The sequence below is a fragment of the Nyctereutes procyonoides genome, unplaced genomic scaffold, assembly GCF_905146905.1.
Source record: "Nyctereutes procyonoides isolate TBG_1078 unplaced genomic scaffold, NYPRO_anot_genome, whole genome shotgun sequence".
NCBI lineage: Eukaryota > Metazoa > Chordata > Mammalia > Carnivora > Canidae > Nyctereutes > Nyctereutes procyonoides.
The window spans coordinates 1,595,018-1,616,624 of record NW_026575141.1 but is presented as its reverse complement, the minus strand read 5'-3'; the positions used below and the strand labels follow the sequence as shown (position 1 = coordinate 1,616,624).

The 21,607-nt window shown below is 40.0% G+C and overlaps 1 protein-coding gene across 4 annotated transcripts in view; it reads left to right on the top strand.

Annotated features, from left to right (window-relative positions):
* The window catches only part of EXOC4 (exocyst complex component 4), a 746,310-nt gene that overhangs the window by 336 nt on the left and 724,367 nt on the right, over positions 1 to 21,607 (top strand). For all 4 annotated transcript variants that reach the window (XM_055307533.1, XM_055307534.1, XM_055307536.1 and 1 more), the window contains exon 2: positions 19,556 to 19,745. In XM_055307533.1, coding sequence (XP_055163508.1) covers positions 19,556 to 19,745 — 190 coding nt within the window. The remainder of the gene's footprint in view (positions 1 to 19,555; positions 19,746 to 21,607) is intronic.

Here is a 21,607-nt window from a genome sequence, read left to right as displayed (position 1 = left end):
GCTAGGGTCCCTGGGCCCCAGAAGCACGCGGTTCGGGGCTTGGTGGGGAAAGCCAGGGGTGCTCCGAGTCACACCGCGTATCCCGGGGACGAGGAGGGCGCCTAGTGTCCTGGATCCCTGGGTGCGAGGCCCTGGAGTCCGGGCACTCCCGTCACGAGTCGCTGATTGTGTTCTCACTCTTGGGACACCTCCAACCACCTGTGAATGGCCACAGCCTCCAGCCGCAGAGCCCAGCGGAGCCCGTAGTGCGCTAGTGGAAGGGCTGCGGGGCGGCAGGCGCGCATCCCTTCTCGATTTTGGTTCTGCCTCCCTGACCCGGGCTGTTCCTTCAAGACGAAACAAATTTCTAATTGTCTTCTATGCACGTTGTTTTCCCGGAATATGTACGGTGGGAGTGCGAATGGGAGCGCTGGACCTTTCTAGGGGCTCCTTTTTTCAAAGTGGGAGCCAAATTAAGGATGGGAGAGGCCTTTCAAGCACCATGAAGGATGATCCAGGCAGTGATGACAACCCCCTGAATAAAATGTATTATGACACGTTTTTACATTGTTGACATTTGGATTCCAACTCAGATGACTTTCCATAAAGCAAAACCCCCTCCTCTTCACCCCCCACCCCCTCATGCTAAACTTCTAGTTGACCTCCAGGAGGGCTCCTCCACTGTCCTGATGAGCTTTTTCAAACCCAGCCTCGCGGTGCGGTGCCTGGCAGTTACTGAGGGTTTGAAGGTATGAACAGCTCGAGTTTGAAAAGCCTACCACTCGTGGACTGATAAAGACCCACCTATTAATGGTATTATTTGGGGGCCTCTGATGTAAGGTGATGAAATCATTATTACTAGGTGTTTTGGGGTTTGTTTGTTCTTTTTAAAGAATTAAGATGATGATTCTCTGTGTGGAAATGCCCAATGAACTTGGTGGGCCTTGGAAAGGGAAGGCTGGTCTATTGTGGACTCACATTCTTGCTATGACACTATAGGTGAGGTAGATGGTTCATGATACTACAACTGGAATATTAGTGTCCCATCTTAATCCTCCGTGAAATTATAGTACATGAGTTTATTTGGATTCTTTTTTGAACTTTTTATTTTTTCTGCATTATAGCCAACATTCATTTAAACTATGTATTTAGTGCCAGTGTGTCGTATGGTGCCTGGGGCTTCATACATAATAAATTTTTGTTGAACAAATAAGTGAATGCCCCGAGTTTTGCAACGACAAATCAGACATGATGTTACCCATGAGAGTAGAATTCACTTACTTGAGGGCTAAAAGATGGAAGTCAAAACTATGACTTGAGACTAGAAACAGAGACGAACAAAATACTGGGAATCCAGGAGGAGTGGTGAGCGGAGTAGGGGTTAAGGGACATAGCAGCTGGATGTCAATGTACCATTTCAACGGTGCACTTAGGATTCTGTAGGCTTTGCCCATTTCTTTTCTGCCGTGTATCAGTTTTCTTAAATGCCAATTATAGTTATTCTAAGTGCCCTACATTTGAAGAAAGCATAAAAACCAAACCAAAGTTTTTTTCTTTTACTGATGCTGATTCAAATTTGCCCTTGGTTGACTGTTCCTTTGTTCTCAGGGGGCCTCTCTTGCTGGAAAGTGTGGAATATGATTTTGTGGTTATTCATTCATCTCTTATGCCCATCTCTCTTACCTTCACATTATCACCATGATTTAGGCCTACACATTTTTTAGGCTGAATTCTGTTGTGTATTAGTCTTTTTCATTTTTCTTTCCTATCCTCGACCACCACAGATCATTTGAATAACACCTTATTACATCTGTTAACTAGCACACTATAATGGAGTGTCCAGATCTAACATCCTGGGCAAGTTTAGTAAGGATTAGAGTTTGTGGTTACATATGACCTTATTTAAGACTGGTTGTTGTTGGTTTTTGAGTGTTAATGTTTATATATCAATATTTCTTTGAGTCACAGGAATATTGTGGGGTTGACCTGAGAGTGTTGCTAGCTCTCTTTCCTTGTTGTTTCCTCCCTGATGTTCTCTTCTTGAACATATGCAATGGTTTAAATTTCACAAACAGTGGCTGTTAATGAGAGGAGGCTGGTAGTATTACTTTGATGTTTGGGTGGGGAGAAGCAGAGGAGAGTACTTCAGGGGAGAATAGAATGGGGAATGGAGTTGCCAAGAGAGTAGATCTTAAAGGTTCTCATTACAAGAAAAAAATGTTACTGTGAGGTGGATGCATCTAACTTTATTGTAATTATTTTGCAATATATGGTTTGTTAAACCGTGTTGTATACCTTAGACACCTATGGTGTTATATGTCTGTTGCATCCTCTAAAACTGAGGAAAAAAGAATGGGAAATGTATATTTCTTGTTGGTAAATTGGTCTGTCACTCTGAAGTTGCTGCTTTTATCTGTTCAGTTTGTATTCCTTGTGCTATCCTTGCAACATTGTATTCATTAATTCTTAATTCCTGTAAAATTTGGATTACCTTCTCTTCTCCTTGACCTCTTCATATTCTCAAAGACCAAAGATTTCCTTTTTTTTTTTTTAATATTTTATTTATTTATTCATGAGAGACACAGAGAGAGAGGCAGAGACACAGGCAGAGGAGAACCAGGCATCCTACAGAGAGCCTGACGTGGGACTCGATCCAGGGCCTCCAGGATCACGCCCTGGGCTGCAGGCGGCGCTAAACCGCTGCGCCACCGGGGCTGCCCAAGACCAAAGCTTTCCTGAACCCATTTTAGGCTCGTATTTGTAACATCTGAGCCTCCTTGAAGATATATCTGATACATGCCAGTTCTCCTTTATGTTTCCTTGGACCTGTCATTTTGTCACCAAATAAATGACTTGTCAGCGATGGCCCTTTGAAAAGTTTGATTAGCTTAGCTTTATCTTTTTATATCACTGAGCTGTTGTTTTCTTTTTTGAATAGTGAATATTAAAAATTCCCCTTTGGTTCTTCTGCTCAGATACGTTAAAAAAGCCATTTCTAGGTATATGTGAGTGGCTCAGTTGGCCAAGTGTCCAATTCTTGGTTATGGGCTCAGGTTGTGATCTCAAGGTTGAGGATATGTGCTCAGTGGGCAGTCTACTTGAGATTCCCTACTTCTTCTCCCTTATGCTCCACCCCTCTGCTGGTGTGCACATGCATGCATGTGCGCATGTGCTCTCTCTCTCTCTCTCAAATAAATATTTTTTTAGAAAAAGTCATTTCTAGGGAATCTCTGGGTGGCTCAGTGGTTTAGTGCCTGCCGTTGGCCCAGGGGGTGATCCTGGAGTCCAGGGATCAAGTCCCACATCGGGCTCCCTGCATGGAGCCTGCTTCTCTCTCTGCCTCTCTCTCTCTCTCTCTCTCTCTCTCTATCATGAATAAATAAATAAAATCTTAAAAAAAAAAAAGAAAAAGTCATTTCTATACCTCATCATGTAGTGGCATAACACACATATATTTAAAGCTATTTCTAGGACTTGAAACAGTATTTATTGTTAGTTATCTTTTAACACTGGATAAGAAAACAACAGGTGGATAAGGGTTCAAAGGATACAGTAGGTATAGACATGGGGACCAGCCAAATCTCATCACTAGTTCCAGCTGTTCCACCAAATAGTTAAATAATAAGTATTTTGCTAGTGTGATTGTCCATCACTTTAAAGCATTTAAATCAAAAGAGGGCAGCCCCGGTGGCACAGCGGTTTAGCGCCGCCTGTAGCCCAGGGTGTAATCCTGGAGACCCGGGATCGAGTCCCACATCAGGCTCCCTGCATGGAGCCTGCTTCTCCCTCTGCCTGTGACTCTGCCTCTCTCTCTCTCTGAATAAATAAAAAATAAAGTCTTTAAAAAAAAAATCAAAAGAGTTTCAAGAAGGATAGTATAGTTGTGAAAATGTTATATTTGGTCAATGGGTATTTACGTATCTTGAGACTCATAAATGAAGTTCTTAACCGTTTAAAAATTATTGAGTAAAAAATATTTTAGGACAATCAGATGTTTCAAAGGATGGGCTCCCCGGGTATTGCAGAAGAGGTCCTCAGGCTGGGAAGTGGGGCTTTGATGAGGAGAGGGACAGCGCTTGGGATCGAGTCTGTCGGAGGCCACTGCTAACTGCAGCTTTTGGTTTCAAGTCTTGCCACTGGCCCTTTAAAATTGAACTAATTGGGTGGACAGAGTTGTGATCACCTGCTGATGTAAATTTGGACAGTTTTAACACATGTGCCCACACACAGCATTTCCCTACCTTTCTATTGATTTTTTTTCTCCCTCCTAACCTTTAGTTTGGTGTGAAATCGGAGCAGGCAGCCCTTCTAGATGGGGAATAAGCAAGATGGCATTTTGGAGATGCTGTTTTATTTTTGTGTGTTATTGTCAGATTTTTAATTGGGAAATGTGTCTACCACTTACTGTTAGGTGATTTGCTTTCCAATTAAATGTTGACTCTCTTCTCTTTATAAGTTGGCCTTTAATAGACCGTTTAATTGGGAAGACAAACTTTGGCGGTGACTTGAGGTGACCTTATTGAAACCTCAGAGCAGAGCTTTTGTAGACAGACTCTGGTTACAGATGTCAAGGAGGTCTGAAGACAGTTGAAGGCTCACGTTTTCATCAACTTTCATGTCTTCACAGAAGTTGGAATTTCAAAAACTTAGAAAAATCCTTTATTGTAGACACCTGTTAAATTCCCTTCCTCCACAGAGAGTGTTTTGGTCAGCCCCATATTTAATTCAAAGCGAGCTTTGTTGAAGGGGTCCAGGCTTTGATCAGGGCTTTGAACAAACAGCTTTGAGTTCCATGACACAGTTTGTGGCAGAAAGGAATGTGGTCACTGTGTTTGGAGCAGAGTCCCTGAAGTTGTGTTGGGTGGTCAGTGTTGTTTCCAGGACTACCTCTTCTCTTTATCTGAGACCATCTGAGCCTGTCTCATAATGGTGTTTCGGGTTTCCAGCTAGCTCTCTTTGTACCCTGAGGCATCTTGGCACAAGGAATGCAGGTGCTGTTTGAAAATTACTGCGAGGCTGTCTAGACACTAAACACTTTTTTTTCTCCAAGTCTTGGGACTTCTGACAGCATATGTGAATAGAAGGGGCAAAATAATCCCCCCTCCCTTTTTTTCCCTGCTAAACATGAATTAAGATCTTGGGAACACATGTCTTAGCTTCTAACCTCATGTGTAATTTTTAGCATTGAGATTTCCTGAAGGCTCTGAGGTGGGTAGGTTTAATGTTGGGTGATAGGGTCAGGTTTTTTCAAACCACTACTTAGAGTAGATAGGTGTAGTCACAGTGCTTGGTGGGAGTTGGGTATAGTTAGTAGCACTCACTGGATTGTATTACCCATGTTAGAGTTACCTTGGACCGGTTACTTGAGACCACTGTGTCTAGTTCCTCATTTGTTAAATAGGATAATAATATGATCTATGGTTTTGGGGAAAATTAAAGATTGTATAAAGGGGCTAATATGGTTTGGCATGGAGAATGCGCACGAATATTCATTTCTTCCTTTTCAGGATCTGCTGCTTCTCTGGTTAGAAGTTTGATTGTAATGCTCACTAGATAGCAACCATGATATGATGTTAATTTTCTGTTACAAATATCCTTCCTAGTTTGGCTTGAATGTTTGATTCCAGTTGTCAGAATGTTCACTTTGTAACCAAGAAACCTTGTGTAGCTAAATTAAGATGGTAATTATTGATAATTTGAGAGTCAGCCACAGAAGCTAGATTTAAATATATGTATGCTTATGTGTGCATGTAAAACATAAAATATAAACAGCCATAAAGTATAAAATGTTTATTAAGTTAAAGACAGAAAGTTTATGAACCAGCAAATTGAAAGGCCTATGATGTCTTTGCCTACATAAGCCTTTTTGCCATTGAAAAATTGTATATATGTGATAAAAATCACATATATATTTTAAAAAATTTAGTTACATATTTAGAAAATTCAAATATTTCCAGAGGAACAAAATAAAAAATGAAGAGTTTTCACCCTATTTATCTCCTTCCTGAAATACCTCTGTTAAGTGTCCTTTTGCTCCTTGAGAGAAATAGAAACCTAGATTTATAAGTAAGTGTGAATGATAATTTTTAAACAAGAATATTCTTTAATACTTAATATATGATGCTTGTGAATTTATATACACTTAAGGAATATTCATTAAGATTATATATTCTATATTCTTTAAACAAATGGGGTCATCCGATCTATGGTTTTAGCTCTTTGTTACTTTGCTTTTCTTTATTTTGGAGATCTTTTCTAACCGCACATACTGATCCATCTGTCTTTTTAATGGCTATGTGGTATTCTGTCATATGGATACACCATAATCTATTTAATTGGTGGTCCCTCTCCCACACCTTTTTTTTTTCCTCCCACACCTTTTATAACAAACACTTAATTTCTTTTCTTTTTTCTTTTTTTGATCTTCTGTTAAAAATAAATTGCAGTGAGTATCCAGATGTATGTGCATATATGCACTTTGCAAATATTTACTCCCAGTTTGTGGCTTGTCTTCTCATTCTCTTGACAGAGTCTTTCCCAGAGCAGGAGTGTTCTAATGTTAATGAAGTCCAGCTCATCAGTGATTTCTGTCTTTAGTCATGTCTTTGGCGTTGTAATCTAAGAAGTCTGTACCCTGCCCAAGATCATCTAAATTCTCTCCAATGTTAAGTGCTTGGAGTTTCATATTTTGTGTTGTACTTAGGATCACTGTCCAGTTTGAATTAATTTTTACAAAGGCTGTAAGATCTGTGTCTAGATTCCTTTTTTTTTTTTTTTTTGTGGGTGGGCGTTCAGTTGCTCCAGCATCATTTATGGAAAAGATGGTTCTCTCTTCTGTATTGTTGGATATATTTGGGATCTTCAGCAACATTCCATGCATTTTGTTCTCTTCCTGTGCACACTTGTATTTGCAACTTCCCCTTTCTGTATCAGAAAAACTTGTAAAAAAAAAAAGTCATTAAAAAAGAAGTCCAACAATCTCCTTTCCCAAATATTATCTGTTTTCCTTTGTAAGGTTTTTGTGTGGATCTTGTCTAGGTACATACAGAAATTTAAAGGTTGTAATTAAAACAAACTTAACACTTTTTTAGCATAACGAAATTTTTTCATGTTGCTATATAGTCTTTGGATTTATATAAATATTTTTTAAGTAGGGGAATTGAAAAATATAGAAAATTACAGAGAAGAAAATAAATTCTTATATTCTCTTTACTCAGAATTAAAACACTATTAATAACTTTGCTTCTAGTTTTAGAAACATAACTGTATTATAAAAACAATACACATTCACCATAAAGAATTCAAACAATGGAAATTCAGGAAGATGTGGAGATGAAAATTATTCTATACTTTATGCTTTGTAAGTTACTGTCATTGATATTAGATGAACCTAATTCTAGACATTGCGGGGTGTGTGTGTGTGTGTGTGTGTGTATGTGGAAATGTTGGATGGATAGATAGAAATTTTTAAATTTCAAACAAATATTATTTAAAAAATAAATATAGGATCTTACTCTATATGCTAACTCATTTTTAAGTATCTCTACCCTCAATGTGGGGGTCGAACTCACAATCCCAAGGTCAAGAGTTACATGCTCTCTGACTGAGCCAGCCTGGCGTCCCTCTGTCGCTAACTTATATGCTGACTTGTCTCCTTTTTTAAGGTATACATGCATATAGTAAAGTGCACATATATTAAGTATATGGCTTGATGAATTTTTACCTTTGTAACCACTTATTTGTGTAAGACAAACACAGCATCCCTGTCCTTTTTTTTTTTCCAGTTCATTTTTTTAATGCAAGATTTCCTGTTGTTCTAACACCATTTATTTATTTATTTATTTATTTATTTATTTATTTATTTTTTAAATCTTTTTTCTTTTTTTTTTAAGATTTTATTTATTTATTCATAGACACAGAGAGAGAGGGGCAGAGACACAGAGGGATAAGCAGGCGACACGCAGGGAGCCTGATGTGGGACTCCATCCCTGGTCTCCAGGATCACACCCCAGGCTGCAGGTGGCGCCAAACCGCTGCGCCACCAGGGCTGCCCTTATTTATTTATTTTAAAGATTTTATTTATTCATGAGAGACAGAGAGAGAGAGAGAGGCAGAGACACAGGCAGAGAGAGAAGCAGGCTCCATGCAGGGAGCATGTTGTGGGACTCGATCCCAGGTCTCCAGGATCAGACCCAGGGCTGAGGGCGGTGCTAAACTGCTGAGCCACCCACGCTGCCCATTTCCACATCAATTTTATTTATCTTTTATTTTTTTCTCATAACAATTTTTGAATTAGCTAGTTAATTTCTACAATAAAACCTGCTGGGAGTTTGGTTGAGATTGTGTTGAGTATACAGATTAATATGGGAGAATTGACATCTTGGTCATATTGAGTCTTTTTATCCCTGAACAGGTGTATGTCTTCATTTAATTCTTTAATTTCTCTTAGCAATTTTTTAATAGGTCTCAATGTGTAAGTCTTACATATTGTTGGTCAGATTTAAGTATTTTAGGCACTTCAAGTCCCAAACCTCATTGAATGCTAGTGTTTTCCACTCTGTTCTATTATTACTGTGTCTTCAAATTCATTAATCTTTTCTGCAATCTCCAATCTGTTGTTAATCCTGTGTACTGTAATTTAGATTGTGGTTTCGAGCTCTAGAAGTTTGACCTGGGTCTTTTAAGAAAAAAATCTTTAATAGCTCTCTTTGCACATTCAGTCTTTCCTGTAGCTTCTTAACGAAATACAAGTATTATAATAATTTTTTTTTTAATTTTATTTATTTATTTATGATAGTCACACACACAGAGAGAGAGAGAGGCAGCGGTTTGGCGCCTGCCTTCAGCCCAGGGTGTGATCCTGGAGACCCAGGATCTAGTCACACATCGGGCTCCCTGCATGGAGCTTGCTTCTCCCTCTGCCTGTGTCTCTGGCTCTCTTTCTCTCTGTCTCTCATGAATAAATAAATAAAATCTTAAAAAAAAAAAAAGACCAAATGCCATAATAGTGTTGTAGTAACTAAAACATTCCCCTGGAGATGAAAAATAAGCTCACTGTGGAGGAGGCTTTAAGGGGGATGTGGAGCTCCAAATGGTAGTGGGAAAAGAGGTAACCTCCCTTAAGTAAAGGTAGGGGGTAGATTTTTAAATTGACTCTGTCAATCCCGGACTCAGTTTTATGATGTAGTGAGGCTGATTTTACCTAATTTTAGATAATGGCCTTCTCTGTTGGTTGTAAGACTTAGAGCTTTTGGTCCCCAGAAGTATTTTGTATGATTTAGTTAATTGAAATACTGAAAAACTGCATGTATTGGGTTGAGTAATTAGCCCTAAGTACTGTCTGAAGCAAGACACCAGTGAATTTTCAATTGATTTTAAAGCAGAAATTGTTTACTGTCACTTGATATTAAATGAATCTTTGTAGTGAATTAAGGGATGTTGTTTTTATGCATCAGAAAAGTTTTTCAGAGGGACTTGTCATCATGAATTGCTATCAATTGGGATGGGATTATCTTGTATTTTGTGGGATCTAATAAGACATAATTAAGAAACAAGCAGTTGCAGTGTATAATTGAATATAATAAAATCGGATTAAAAAGTGTAATGTAGATTTGGTTATGCTTTGAAGCCATATCTTATGTGATTATATAGCGATACACATCTCAAACATTTAATGTGATTTTTTTTTCCATGCAAACTCATAATTATGAGGTTCTCATATTTTTTTAATTCATTGGAAGTATTGTAGATGAATCATATACAAAGTGCTCTGCTTAGTAGAATAGGCTTTCAAGACCTTCTCAATTTCTTAGTATTTATATTCTTGGTGATATCTTTTCCTCCCCTTTTGTTTGAATTTATTCTCTACTCATACCTAGAAGTGTCTTTTTTAAAAAAAATTTGTTTGAGTGAGAGCCTGTGTATGCGCATGTGCACATGAGGGGTGTGTGTGGGGGGGAGACTCCCCGCTGAGCAGGGAACTTGACATGGTGCTCCATCCCAGGACCCTGGGATCATGACCTGAAATGAAGGCAGATGCCTGACTGAGCCACCCAGGTGCCCCTAGAACTGTCTTTAGTTCCTGTGCTGACATGTTACTGTCATGCAGTTCTTTCTTTTCTTTTTTTAAAAAAATATTTATTTATTCATGAGAGACACAGAGAGAGGGGCAGAGACATAGGCAGAGGGAGAAGCAGGCTCCCTGTGAGAAGCCTGATGCAGGACTTGATCCCAGGACCCCGGGATCATGACCTGAGCCAAAGGCAGATGCTCAACTACTGAACCACCCAGGTGCCCATGTCTGGCATTTAGGTTGGCTGTTTCATGCTTTAAATGAAAGGAAAATCTTACTCTTATGCTTTGAAATAAAGGCTAAGCAGATCTAATAGTCTAACCTAAGAACAGTTTGTTAAAGAAAATGGGGTTCACATATTCAAGAATCTTGTCTGCTCTAGACTTTTTGTTTCTGTAATGGGGTCAGTAACAAAAATGAATGTTTTGGAGAGCTCACTAAGCTAATAGGTTTTTTTTTTTTTTTTTTTTTTTTTCCCTATTTGGAATGAGGGCCTGAAACTAACCCTTGTGTATTTGGGTTTAAAAATACTCAATTTTTGCCTTCTGATAACATATTAGAAGGTTTTGTAAATAAAGAGGACCCTTTGTCTGGTGCTCTTTCCGTTATGTGACTAAACAAATTCATTAGATTTGCCCTAACACAGAAGGTGGTACTGGTTGAGGTGTTCAGGTACCTGAAAAAAGTGCAGGGGCTGGAGGACCTCTGGATTCTGTAAGAGGCCTATTCTAGGTATTTCCTAGAAAGGGTGTCACTGAGATTTGATTCCTAGTGTAGATTGTGCTTTGAATAGCTGTAGCTTCCTGATAAGTGATTTTTGGATATGTGGGACCTTACTTGTAATTAGTTTTTCTGAATTGTTTGAAGGGATTTACACTAATTGTTTTGTTAATCTTTATTATTCCTGGAAGAGGGGTCACTGGAATGCTCTTAGTAGACAATTAAGAGTATTAACTGTTTTCAGATAGCATGACTTAATGCTAATTGTTCTGCAGGTGTCACCAAAATTCAGGTGTGTTACATTAAATATTTCTTATAGCAGGTTAATTAGTTTAGTTATCTGAAGCTGTATTAAGCAGTTAATTCTTGAGGTTTTGTTGAGAATCTGGGTTGCTATTGGCTAAGGGGCATGACCAATAACATCTGCCTTGAGATTTTAGCCAAGCAAAATAATACTGCTTGTGTTTTATGGGGTGGTGTATAAGTCGGCTCTAGCTGCCGTAACAGAACACCACAGACTGGGTGGCTTAAACAGAAATCTATTTTCTCACAGTTCTGGAGTCTAGAAGTCCAAGATCAAGGTACCAGTCAGGTTGGTTTCTGGGAAGGCCTCTCTTCCTGGCTTGTCGATGGCCACCTTCTTGCTGTGTCCTCAAATGGCTTTTCTTCTGTGCGTATATAAAGAGAGAGGGCTGTTTTGTGTCTCTTTCTCTGCTTATAAGGACACCAATTCTATGTCATTGAGGCATCACCCATATAACCTTCCTTTGAGACCCTAATCTCCAAAGAGTCACATTGGGGGTTAGTACTTCTATATAAATTTGGTAGTGGTATTAGGAGGATGTGTGTCAATTTAGTCTATAACAGGTGGTATTCTGGAGAGTTATCACTATGTTAAAATACCCCCCAAATCCTTCCAGGGTGACAGTCTATCATTATTATGGGTGATCTTGAGGCTCAGGCTAGAGCCCTGGGCAGGTTGTTAATTTTTCACAATTGGTTGCCAACCTTTCTACATGCTTTTCTGGCTTATAGTATTTAACAGTCCCCTGCTAACCCTCTGATACCAAATACTTGTACTATTGATGCTCTTCAAAGGACTGCTCGCTCTCTGGTCAGCTTGAACTATCAAAGGGCTTGCTGAGAGGAAGAAGTTATTAATGAAACATGATTTGATTCATTTCATCCTATAAATTCCCCAAATTCCATCCTGAGATGAAAATGGATCATTGGAAAAGCTTCATCCTTGGACTATGTTCAGAGTCACAATCTCTCAGTCTGAGTTGCGTTTTAAAGTTCTCTTCTGGAAGGAACTTACAAGAAATGAATATGCAAAATTTATTGTTTTCAGAAGGTGGTTGAGGACCTCGTTTACTATATTGCATATTGTCTTCCTTATTGTTTTAAGTTAAAGATTTCTTTTAGAGTTTAGGAGTAGCTTAAAGTTTGCTTCCTCAGTGAAGGTACTGGAATCCATCTTGTTGATAATGAGAGTGATTTAATTGGCTACATTTCCCTTTTGGCATGACTAGGAACCTCAGAGTTAGATTGAGGGCTTATTTCTTGTCAACTGTGTTTTTCCACATGCCCTGCATACCTGTGTTCTACATTTGTATGGCATCATTTTATCCCATATCACCTTAACTAGTTTCACTTTCTCATTTGTATTATCTATATTCTTGTACAAATGATCTCTGATCTTTTTTGGAAAGAGGTTGGATAGATGTAAAATGAAACTTGAAATATTGCTGAATATTTGCCATTCAGTATTCATTATTAAAAACTGGTTGAGAGCTGTCATTCTTTTCTTTTCTTTTTTAAGATTTTTAATTTATTGATTGGACAGAGTTGAGAGAGCATGCACAAGTAGGCAGAGTGGCAGGCAGAGGGGGAAGGAGAAGCAGACTCCCCACTGAGCCATGACCGATGAAGGGCTCTATCCCAGGACCCTGAGATCATGACCTGAGCTGAATGAAGGCAGATGCTTGATTGACTAAGACACCCAGGCACCCCTATTTATTTTTCTTTTATTTCTCTACACCCATCGTGGGGTCAAACCCACTATCCCAAAATCAAGAGTTGCCTCCTTTTCCCACTGAGCCCTCCAGGCACCCCAAAAGTTGTTACTCTTTATCTGGGTGCTAACCTGCCGGTGGCATCAAAGAATGCTTTTAAAGTCCAGAAAGCTGTACCTGATTTGGCTTCCAGCTTCCTACCTGATCTATCACTGTCCACTTCTTTGCTTCTCTGAAGCCACATTGACTTCTTTGCCATTCCTTGTACCTTCAACAGGCCAAACATACCCTGCTTCAGAGCCTGTGCATCTTCTGTTCTTTCCGAAATCTGCTTGTCCAGATAGTGCCACCTCTCTCCCCCTCATTTCCTAGAAAGCTTTGTTCAAATGCTGTCTTTATCAGGGAGGTTTTCTCTGGCTTCCTTGTGTTAAATACTTCCCCTTCTCCAGCCTGGCCTCTGTCTTTTCCATACTTGTTTCTTCCTGGCCTGCATGTGTTGTAGAGTTCTCTTGCATTTCCTGCTTCCTCACTTAGATGTAAACTTTCTGAGGGAGGGATTGGTTTTATTCCCAGCTCTATGTCTAGCTGCTTAGAACTTGCCTGCCAAGTGCAAGGTGTTTAATAACTTTGTTGAATGACTAAATGAACTGAATAGGGTTGAGGTAACTATTGTTTGTTCTTTCCTAGAGGTTTTTGGACAGGCATTTCTTTGTGTGAGATAATTTAGTAGCAATTGTTTCTTAAGGCAGGAACTGTCCTTTGTGACCTCTTCAGAGCCTGCATCTTGCTGCTGCTCATTATTTAGCTTCCCTAAGCACTTTTAATGTGCCAGGCACTGTAAGAATATAAAGAAAAGGTCTGACCTCAGTTTGTGAATAAATACCTTCAGGAACTTTCGAATAGGGAAGGCTTGGGCTAACAGTGTTGTGATTCACATATGATTTATTTGGTTCCTAACAATGTATCAGCCCACACACATCAGGGGCACTTTATATTTTAAGAAGCACATTCACGTACTTTGCCAATCACAGCCACCTGGTGAGGCAGGCACTTCCTGTCCTCTGTTTGGCAAGGAAAGAAACAGACACAGAAGCTAAGTGACTGGCCCAAGGTTAAAGAGCTTGGAAGTTGCAAATGCCTCATGGTTGACGTGTATGATGAGAGGAGTCAGAAAGTTACGATATATACCAAATTGGCAGTTTTAGATTTGTGTTCTCTTTGCATCCTTTCATTTTGTCTTTGACTGAAGGTTGTTATTTCTCGAGTGATGGGTTACCTTTGGGTGACTAACCTTATTTTCATAGGTGTGCTTTTTCTTTTATTTGATCTTACTTTTTTAAGAGTACTATTGACTTTTGTGTGCTTTCTCTGTCTGGACTCCATGACTCTATTAAGTCCACGGTGAAGGCAAAATTGCTCCATAGAAGGAGTCAGTGATGGTGACCAGTTATTTTCATTTCAAAACACTTGACTGGCTAGACTGAAATACAGAAGCTGGTATAAAAAAAGGAAACTGACAAATTCAGTTTTAGATCTGCAGTTACATATGTCAGGTTAAATGCTTGTTTGTAAGGCTCGCCTGGCGCTGATGGCTATGAGTTCGCTAGAATCGTAGAGCATGTGTTCCTACTAGGTGCTGTTAGAGGTAGCATGTGTACCGTAGTCCTTTCAGCCCATTGGGTAAATAAATTCCTTGGTTAGCGATGTAATTCATCATGCAAAATGCCAGAGCTGTCTTAGTGAAAAAATCTTGGTGATCCAGAAATGTCTCTGTGTCTGGCTTAACTAGAATTTAGTGTATGCTTTTATGTTTTTCTGTGAACTTGACAATAGTTTGTAAATCTTAATGGTTTTCAGGTAGGGATTGGGGGAAATATATAAGTGATTCAATAACGAATGCATCTTGGGGTGGCAACTTCAAATCTTTCTCCTCTGCTCATGTCTTCAAGCTCATGCTTCTTGTCCAGACTCAAGACTGTTAGAGGACTTAGCTTTTTTAGTACTGTCTACATCTCTAGCCATCTACTCTTCTCTTCACATGTGAGCATGAAGGAGCTGAAGGCACAAAAGGTAGGAGTTTCTAATATGCATAGTGGAGAAGGCATGGGCTTTGAAGTCAGGTGTACTTAGCTTCAAGTCCAGTTCCCATGTTAGCTGTGTGTGTGGGTGCAAGTTTCCTTACCTCTTTATTCCTCTGATTCCTCACCCGTAAGAAGGGTGGTGATACCATCTTGCCAGACTTTTTGAGTATTATCTTAGATCATGTGTACAAAATAGCTAGCACATTCTCTGGCATATGATGGACACTAACTGATACTCTGTGCTTCACTTTCATCTTCCCTTTCTCAAATGTAAGACACAAGGATGCATGTACATTTCTGTATTTAGTTTGAACACTTCCCAAGTAGATGAGTGAGAGCTGGCACTCATCTGTCGTAACTGTCAGAATTATGGACTCAATATTTACAAAAAAATGTGTTGTGGTTTTAGGCCAATTATAAAAAAATATAGTGCCTATGTTATATAGGATATTAAAACTTCTTCCTGTTTGGACTGTCCAGACTGTATTAGGAGTATGTTGTGTTGAGTCCTTGTACTACATCTTGAGAAGCAGGATGGGGAAGCTTTTAAGGGCCAGGCTGCTCAGATTGGAGGCCTGGCTCTGCTACTTAAAAGTTCTGTGCCTCCAATACACAACTCTGCTTCCTGTCTGTGAAAAGGGGGGTGATAATGGTACCTACCTCTAATGGAGGTCAGGAATAAATGAATTATTGTACATAAACCCCTTAGACTAACGTCTGGCATACAGTAAGTTCTGTGTGAGTGTTAGCTGTTTTGGACAGGACTTCAGAGGAAGTCCACGAGGATGGTGGGCCACATGGAAGGCATGTTGTGGGAGAAACGGTTGAAGCAGTTAGATGTTTAACCTGAGAAGGAAGTACTGAGAGCCCTTTACTGTTGAAAGAGAAATTGTATGAAGAGGGAATAGACCTATGTAAGTGAAAAAAGGTGGAACTTGGATCAATGGGTAGAAATGTTAAAGAGCCTGATTTTATTTTCATGAAAGGCTTTGTAACAAGGAGAGCTGTTCAGAATTGCAGTGAATGGCTTTGTGAACTAGTGAGCTTTCCATCTCCCAGAGGTTTATTAGAAGGCTGAAGAGAGGTTCCTGACCTGGCTGGCAAGGTGAACTCATGTTTTTTTCTATTCTGCCCTCAGTTCAGGTTAAGTGACTGGCTTAACATAAGATAGTTCCATATTGAAATTTGCTGCCTTTTGGCAGCAGGCATAAAAACTTTCTCCCTAGACTTCTAGTCTGCTTTCATGGGTTATCGTTCATTCATTGTGCAGATACTTATTGTAGGAGACATTGCATGTTTCAGGTCTTATTTTGCAGAAAAGAAAACAGAGGTTGGAGATAATGCCTACTATTGCTTGACACCATGCAGTCTCTGAAGGAACCCCGGGGATTCCAGTTCATTATTTTGGGGGCCATTCTCCTCGGGAGGGTTGTTTCTGAAGTTCCTATAAGCAAAGCACTGCATGCCCTTTGTTTCAGATTGGCTTGCCAAGGATGTGTGTTTGGATGCTTGGAAGATAGATATATTGTCTCTGTGTAGAAGAACGGCAGGCATGTGTACTGACCAGTATAAAAGATGGAGTTTCCTACATTCAGGTTCCTCTCTAGTCACTCACGGCATGTACAGGCACAAAGTTGGGTCCAGTTGCTGTGAGGCCCGGGTGGGGGCCTGCTGCAGATACGTTGGTGCTCATGCTATATGCTGTGCTGTGAGTAAAAGTCCTTTGTTTTGTGTCTTCTAGCAGCATCTGTGAAACTCAGTCAGGATAACTTGTTAGCTTGTGAGTAGGATAAAATCTCAGACTCTCTGCAGTTCTTGACATTACAGAGGAGTAAGTGAGCCAGAGAGGTTAAATCTCATGCCCAGCGCCAAATGCTCTAGTGTTTTGGGAGTGATAGAATTTGAACCTTTGTCTCCAAAGGATGTGCTTTGCATGACATCGTGGAACACTGCTATTGCCCTTGCTGCTCTTATTGCTACTACTGGTGACAATGATAGCCAGCCACCTCCATTGCCATTTGTTATGTGCTAATGATCCCCCAGGCCTTGTTGGATCTCCCTCAATTCTCACCAGTGGCTCTGTAAGGACTATATCTTTAGTCTCTGCATTTTGCAGATGAGCAAAATGAGATGCCATGACCAAGTTCATACAGGTACTAAGTGGTGGAGCCAGGATTCAGAACATTAAGGGAGAAGAATAATACCACTCCTAAGGGCTGTCAGGAGGATGCAGCATACGTTCTATAAGTGCACAGCGCTGCTGGCTGCTGGCACCATCTGTGGCTATTATTAACCTTATTGCCTTTTCTCTAATAATAAAAATTTGGTGGTTTTATTCTCTATTTCCAACTAAAGGCAAACCATCATTCAGCCCAGTTTACATTAAGAGAATGAAATTAAAGGAGCTCAAACCTGGCACAGGCTCTTTCCTTATACAAATATTTTCCCTAAAAATGAAAATAGGAGCTAAAAACCCCTGTAGACCCAATTTACTTTCTAATCTTCATTTTAGTAGCCCTTTCTATTTTCGTAAATAACTCCTAATGCGGTGGTAATGTGTTACAGTGACAGCTGATGCCCGAGAAGGTGTCCTCTCTGGGCCTGACATTTTCTTTAATGGTAATTCTCCTAGTTAATGTAAACAGTGTGAAATGTTTGGCATGTTTCCTTCCACAAATGGGGGTGGAGAGGAAATCAAAGCATTGTAAAGATGGGCAAACTGATCCAGTGTAGCTTTGACAAATCCGTGGCTGCTTGCTGTTAGAAGGGGAAATCAGAGGTAAATACCAAGGAACTCTTCCCTTTGGGACAGTTGATAAATCGAAGGCATTTTCTGATTGTGCTTTTCTTTAGATTAACAGCCTGGAAGGTTTCAAATTTAAAGAGCAAAGTTATGTAGCATAGAAACAATAGGAAGGCACACTTAGCTCCCTGTACCCAAATATTGCAAGTGATATTGGTAGCTCTGTCTTTGAAACCATATTTCTCCTAGGTTATCCATTCTGATTTATTTTATTAGCCAAATATTTGTGCACTATTCTCTACCTGAAAGTAATTTTGGAGCTAGGTAGTCTGATGTAGGATCGCCAGTTGACAGAGGAAGACACAGGATCTGGCATGATAAAGGCCTACTTCCAAGTCTTGGGGTTCCTAGTGGTTTGCTTTCCGGAGTGCACCCCACAACCCTTAGAGGCTTTGCATTTTCCTTCATTATATTTCTTGTCTTGTCTCCTCCATCCCCTTTCCTACCACTTCCTGAGAACTGGTCTCTTGGCATCCGTAACAAATTTACAAAATTCTTCTTAGAGGTTAGATTGATTTCAAAGACTGGCCTGCTGAATCTCCCTCTAAATTGAGAAGGAAGGTTTATATATTATGTGGCTCATGAATTAAGATCTCTTGCTCTAAATGACAGTGGGGGAAAAACCATTGTATGGTATTTTGCTTGTGAATATATGGAAGTAGATATGTGATTGATTCACTGATAGACCATCTCCGAAAGCAGTTTTAATGATGGACTTATATTTGATTGCATCCATCATCAAAAGCCTAAACTACCCCCTCCCTAAATTAAAGATAAATGAAATAAGCTATGCTGAATGTATATAAGCTGACAAATCTGAGGGAATTTAATGAAACTCTAAATTACCGCAGCCAAGAGATAAGAGAAAAAGGTTTCTTTATTACTGATTATAACACTAAAAAAAAAAAAGAAAGAAAGAAAGAAAGAAAGAAAGAAAGAAAGAAAGAAAGAAATTACCCAAAAAAGATAATAAAAGAAGCAAAGATCTGTGGCCCATGTATCAAACTGAGTTATTGAAAGATTTTTAATAAGTGTATCCATCTCATTCCCTGGTTGTTGACTCATATCAATCTTGTTAATGCTTGGAAGAATGGTAAAAGTAGGGATTGTCTTATAGTATAGCTTATATTATTGCTGTTGTAACATATTTTAGTACTGATGTGACCTTATTTCCAGGCCACTGGGGGCTCTGTACCAAATTTAGTTCATTTAAATGAGCTATTTGGAATGTAGTTCCTCAGTGTATAAGTAATTTTATTGGGTAGTGTACTTTTAGCTTTATATAAAAGACTGGTTGAGGGTGACTTACACAGTGGATACTTCCTGTGTCCCCTAACGAGAAGTCCTGAGGGAAAGCAGCCCTAGGGTCGGCTGCTTTCGTGGCCCAATGATATCAGTGCAGTAGCCTGGCATTTCTCTTGATTTTCCCTTCCATGATTGGAAGATGGGTGAAATATTTGAGTATCTTGGCTTTGTTTAACAATATCCAGTGTCAGGAGAAGGGTCTTGCTTCCTGTTAATTTTGCAAGAAAATTACTCCTAGACGTCCTTAGGTCTCATTGGCCAGACTTGTCACCGATAATGGAGACTGGAATTTACTTAGGCAATTTGGGATCTGTCCCGACTCTGGCAGAGTAGTGGCGCCTGCTCTCTGATTAAAATCGGTACGCCAAGGAAAGCTGGATGGCAGGGCTCTTTGGATGGGCAGCCAACAAATCCACTTAGATGGGCTCTTGGAATTTACTAGGAAGGTGGTTTTGTATTTTCTGAGTGACTTGTTTCATTTCCTACTGAATCCATGAGGTGTGTGTGCTTGCGTTTTAATTCCTTTTACTTTTTTGCTTTTAAATTTCATTGAGCTTGATTCAGTCTCTATCTTCACCAGAACTCTGTCTACCAGTGATGATGTGGAAGACCGAGAAAATGAGAAAGGGCGCCTTGAAGAAGCCTATGAGAAGTGTGACCGTGACCTGGATGAGTTGATAGTGCAGCACTACACAGAGTTGACGACAGCCATTCGCACGTACCAGAGCATCACCGAGCGCATCACCAACTCTCGAAATAAAATCAAGCAGGTGGGCCTTCTTTTCCTCTTGTGATTGTTGTACCTACTGTCAGGCCCCAGGCTTGTAGCATGTATAGGTGCTATGATAGTGGTGACTGGCTTTGTTAGCGAGTGACGTATAATGACACTTTCTGGGAATTTTGCAAGAGTCTGGAAAGCCTGGCTCAGGAGGATCACGGAGGGTATCCGAAGCTCGCCTCCTCCTGTGACTTATTCTTGGCTTCTGCTGCTACTTGTTGCAATGGGAAAGGACCTGGGGAACATGGTCCCAACATGAGGACACTGGAAAGGGGAGCTGTTCTAAGACTCTAGAGCCTCTTACTATTAGAGGCTCCCATTTCTGTGTATTCAGTGTATTTAATATGTTCCTGTTCCACATTGTGTATGTGTGTGCATGTGTATATTGCTGTAGCAGTTGAAACATTTTTTTGAAGTTTCAGCTTTATGTCCCCTCATTTGAAGTTGGTTGTGACTTCTGTGTAGTCATTAGACATTCTAGCTGTGATTTGGACAAGAAAACCTAATTTACAAGTGATTGAGACATGTATTTATGTTACTGAAATTCTTGAAAATCCTTCCTTAGTTGTAATAAGCATGTAGTAACTTCTGTTTTGTCATTTTCCTTGTATTTTGCAGCAATTTCTTGTTCATTCTTTCTTTCTTCCTCTCCCTCTTTCTGTGTCTTAACACCTTTCTATCCCTGCCCACCTCCTTACGTAGCAGGTCCTTGAAAAGCTCTTGGTTCCTGGCTACCATGTCTTTACTGTCTAAAGGACAAAGTGGGCTGATAAGGTGTATTTTTATTTTTGGCCAAGGGATGAACTGACCTTCAAAGCACAGTCCTGTGGTCACTGGCTGTGTGTTTTGAGGATCACTCCTTTAATCCCTTTTAGTACCACTCTGCTAACAGTAATTGCCACCACTTAGCACTGCATCTTGGCTAGGCATGACCATTTCTCCCTCAGCAGATGTAGGATTTGAATGTTGGTCTCCATAACTCTAAGGTCCTTGCTGCTGGTTTTCAGATACCTTTTAGGCAGTAGTCTCCCTTGTTAAAATGAGCTATCTTGTGGAACCCCGACATAATACTTGCCCTTTGTGTGCTATTGGGGTCAGAGATGCAGAGCCTCATGCCTGGTCCCCTCCTTAAAGCTCTGCAGCTGCACCTCCAGCAGCACCGTGGCCACAGGGCTGCGTGAACCATTCGAAATGCGCCGTCTGTGCTGTTGGTTGGTTGGGGAATTCCCTGCACCTGCCTGGCAGTAACTGCTTACATATGCTCTGGTCTGTCTTCTGGATCTTATTGTGATTTTCTAAGCCGATATATAAGTTATTCTTCTAAAAATGCTGTTGATATGTGAGTTCCAGCCTCTAAGAGTACCATTTGAGAATCAGCAAGCTCTTAACCTTTTTTTGAAGGAATTTGATGACCTCTTTACATTATAAAATTAACTGGGCATTTTCAAAAGGAATGTGGTAATTCTTAGCCTTTATAAATGGTGAGTTCGTCCTGTGGATTTATCTGTGAAATGAGGTAAAACTATAGATCAGTTTAAAGTAAGCTGTAGTCCATTTTGACTGAATATACTAAAGCTCAAGAGGAATCAGTAAAACCTTCTGGCTTTACCCTGGTTAATCACAGTAAGGGTGAAGGTTTGGTATTCCTGTTTTCTGATTAGTCTGCTTGGCTGAAAGGACTTTGTCCTAATGTCAGGGGAAAGCTGTAGTGGTTTCTGCCTTGACTCCCTATCGCTTGGAGTCAATAGCCTCTTTGCCCAGACAGTGTTGGCTGGTATTGAAAAAGAGTCTCCTCTTGATTATTTCATTTTTGGCTTACTACATACAGTCTGTTCACTGCCCTCATTTTTAAGT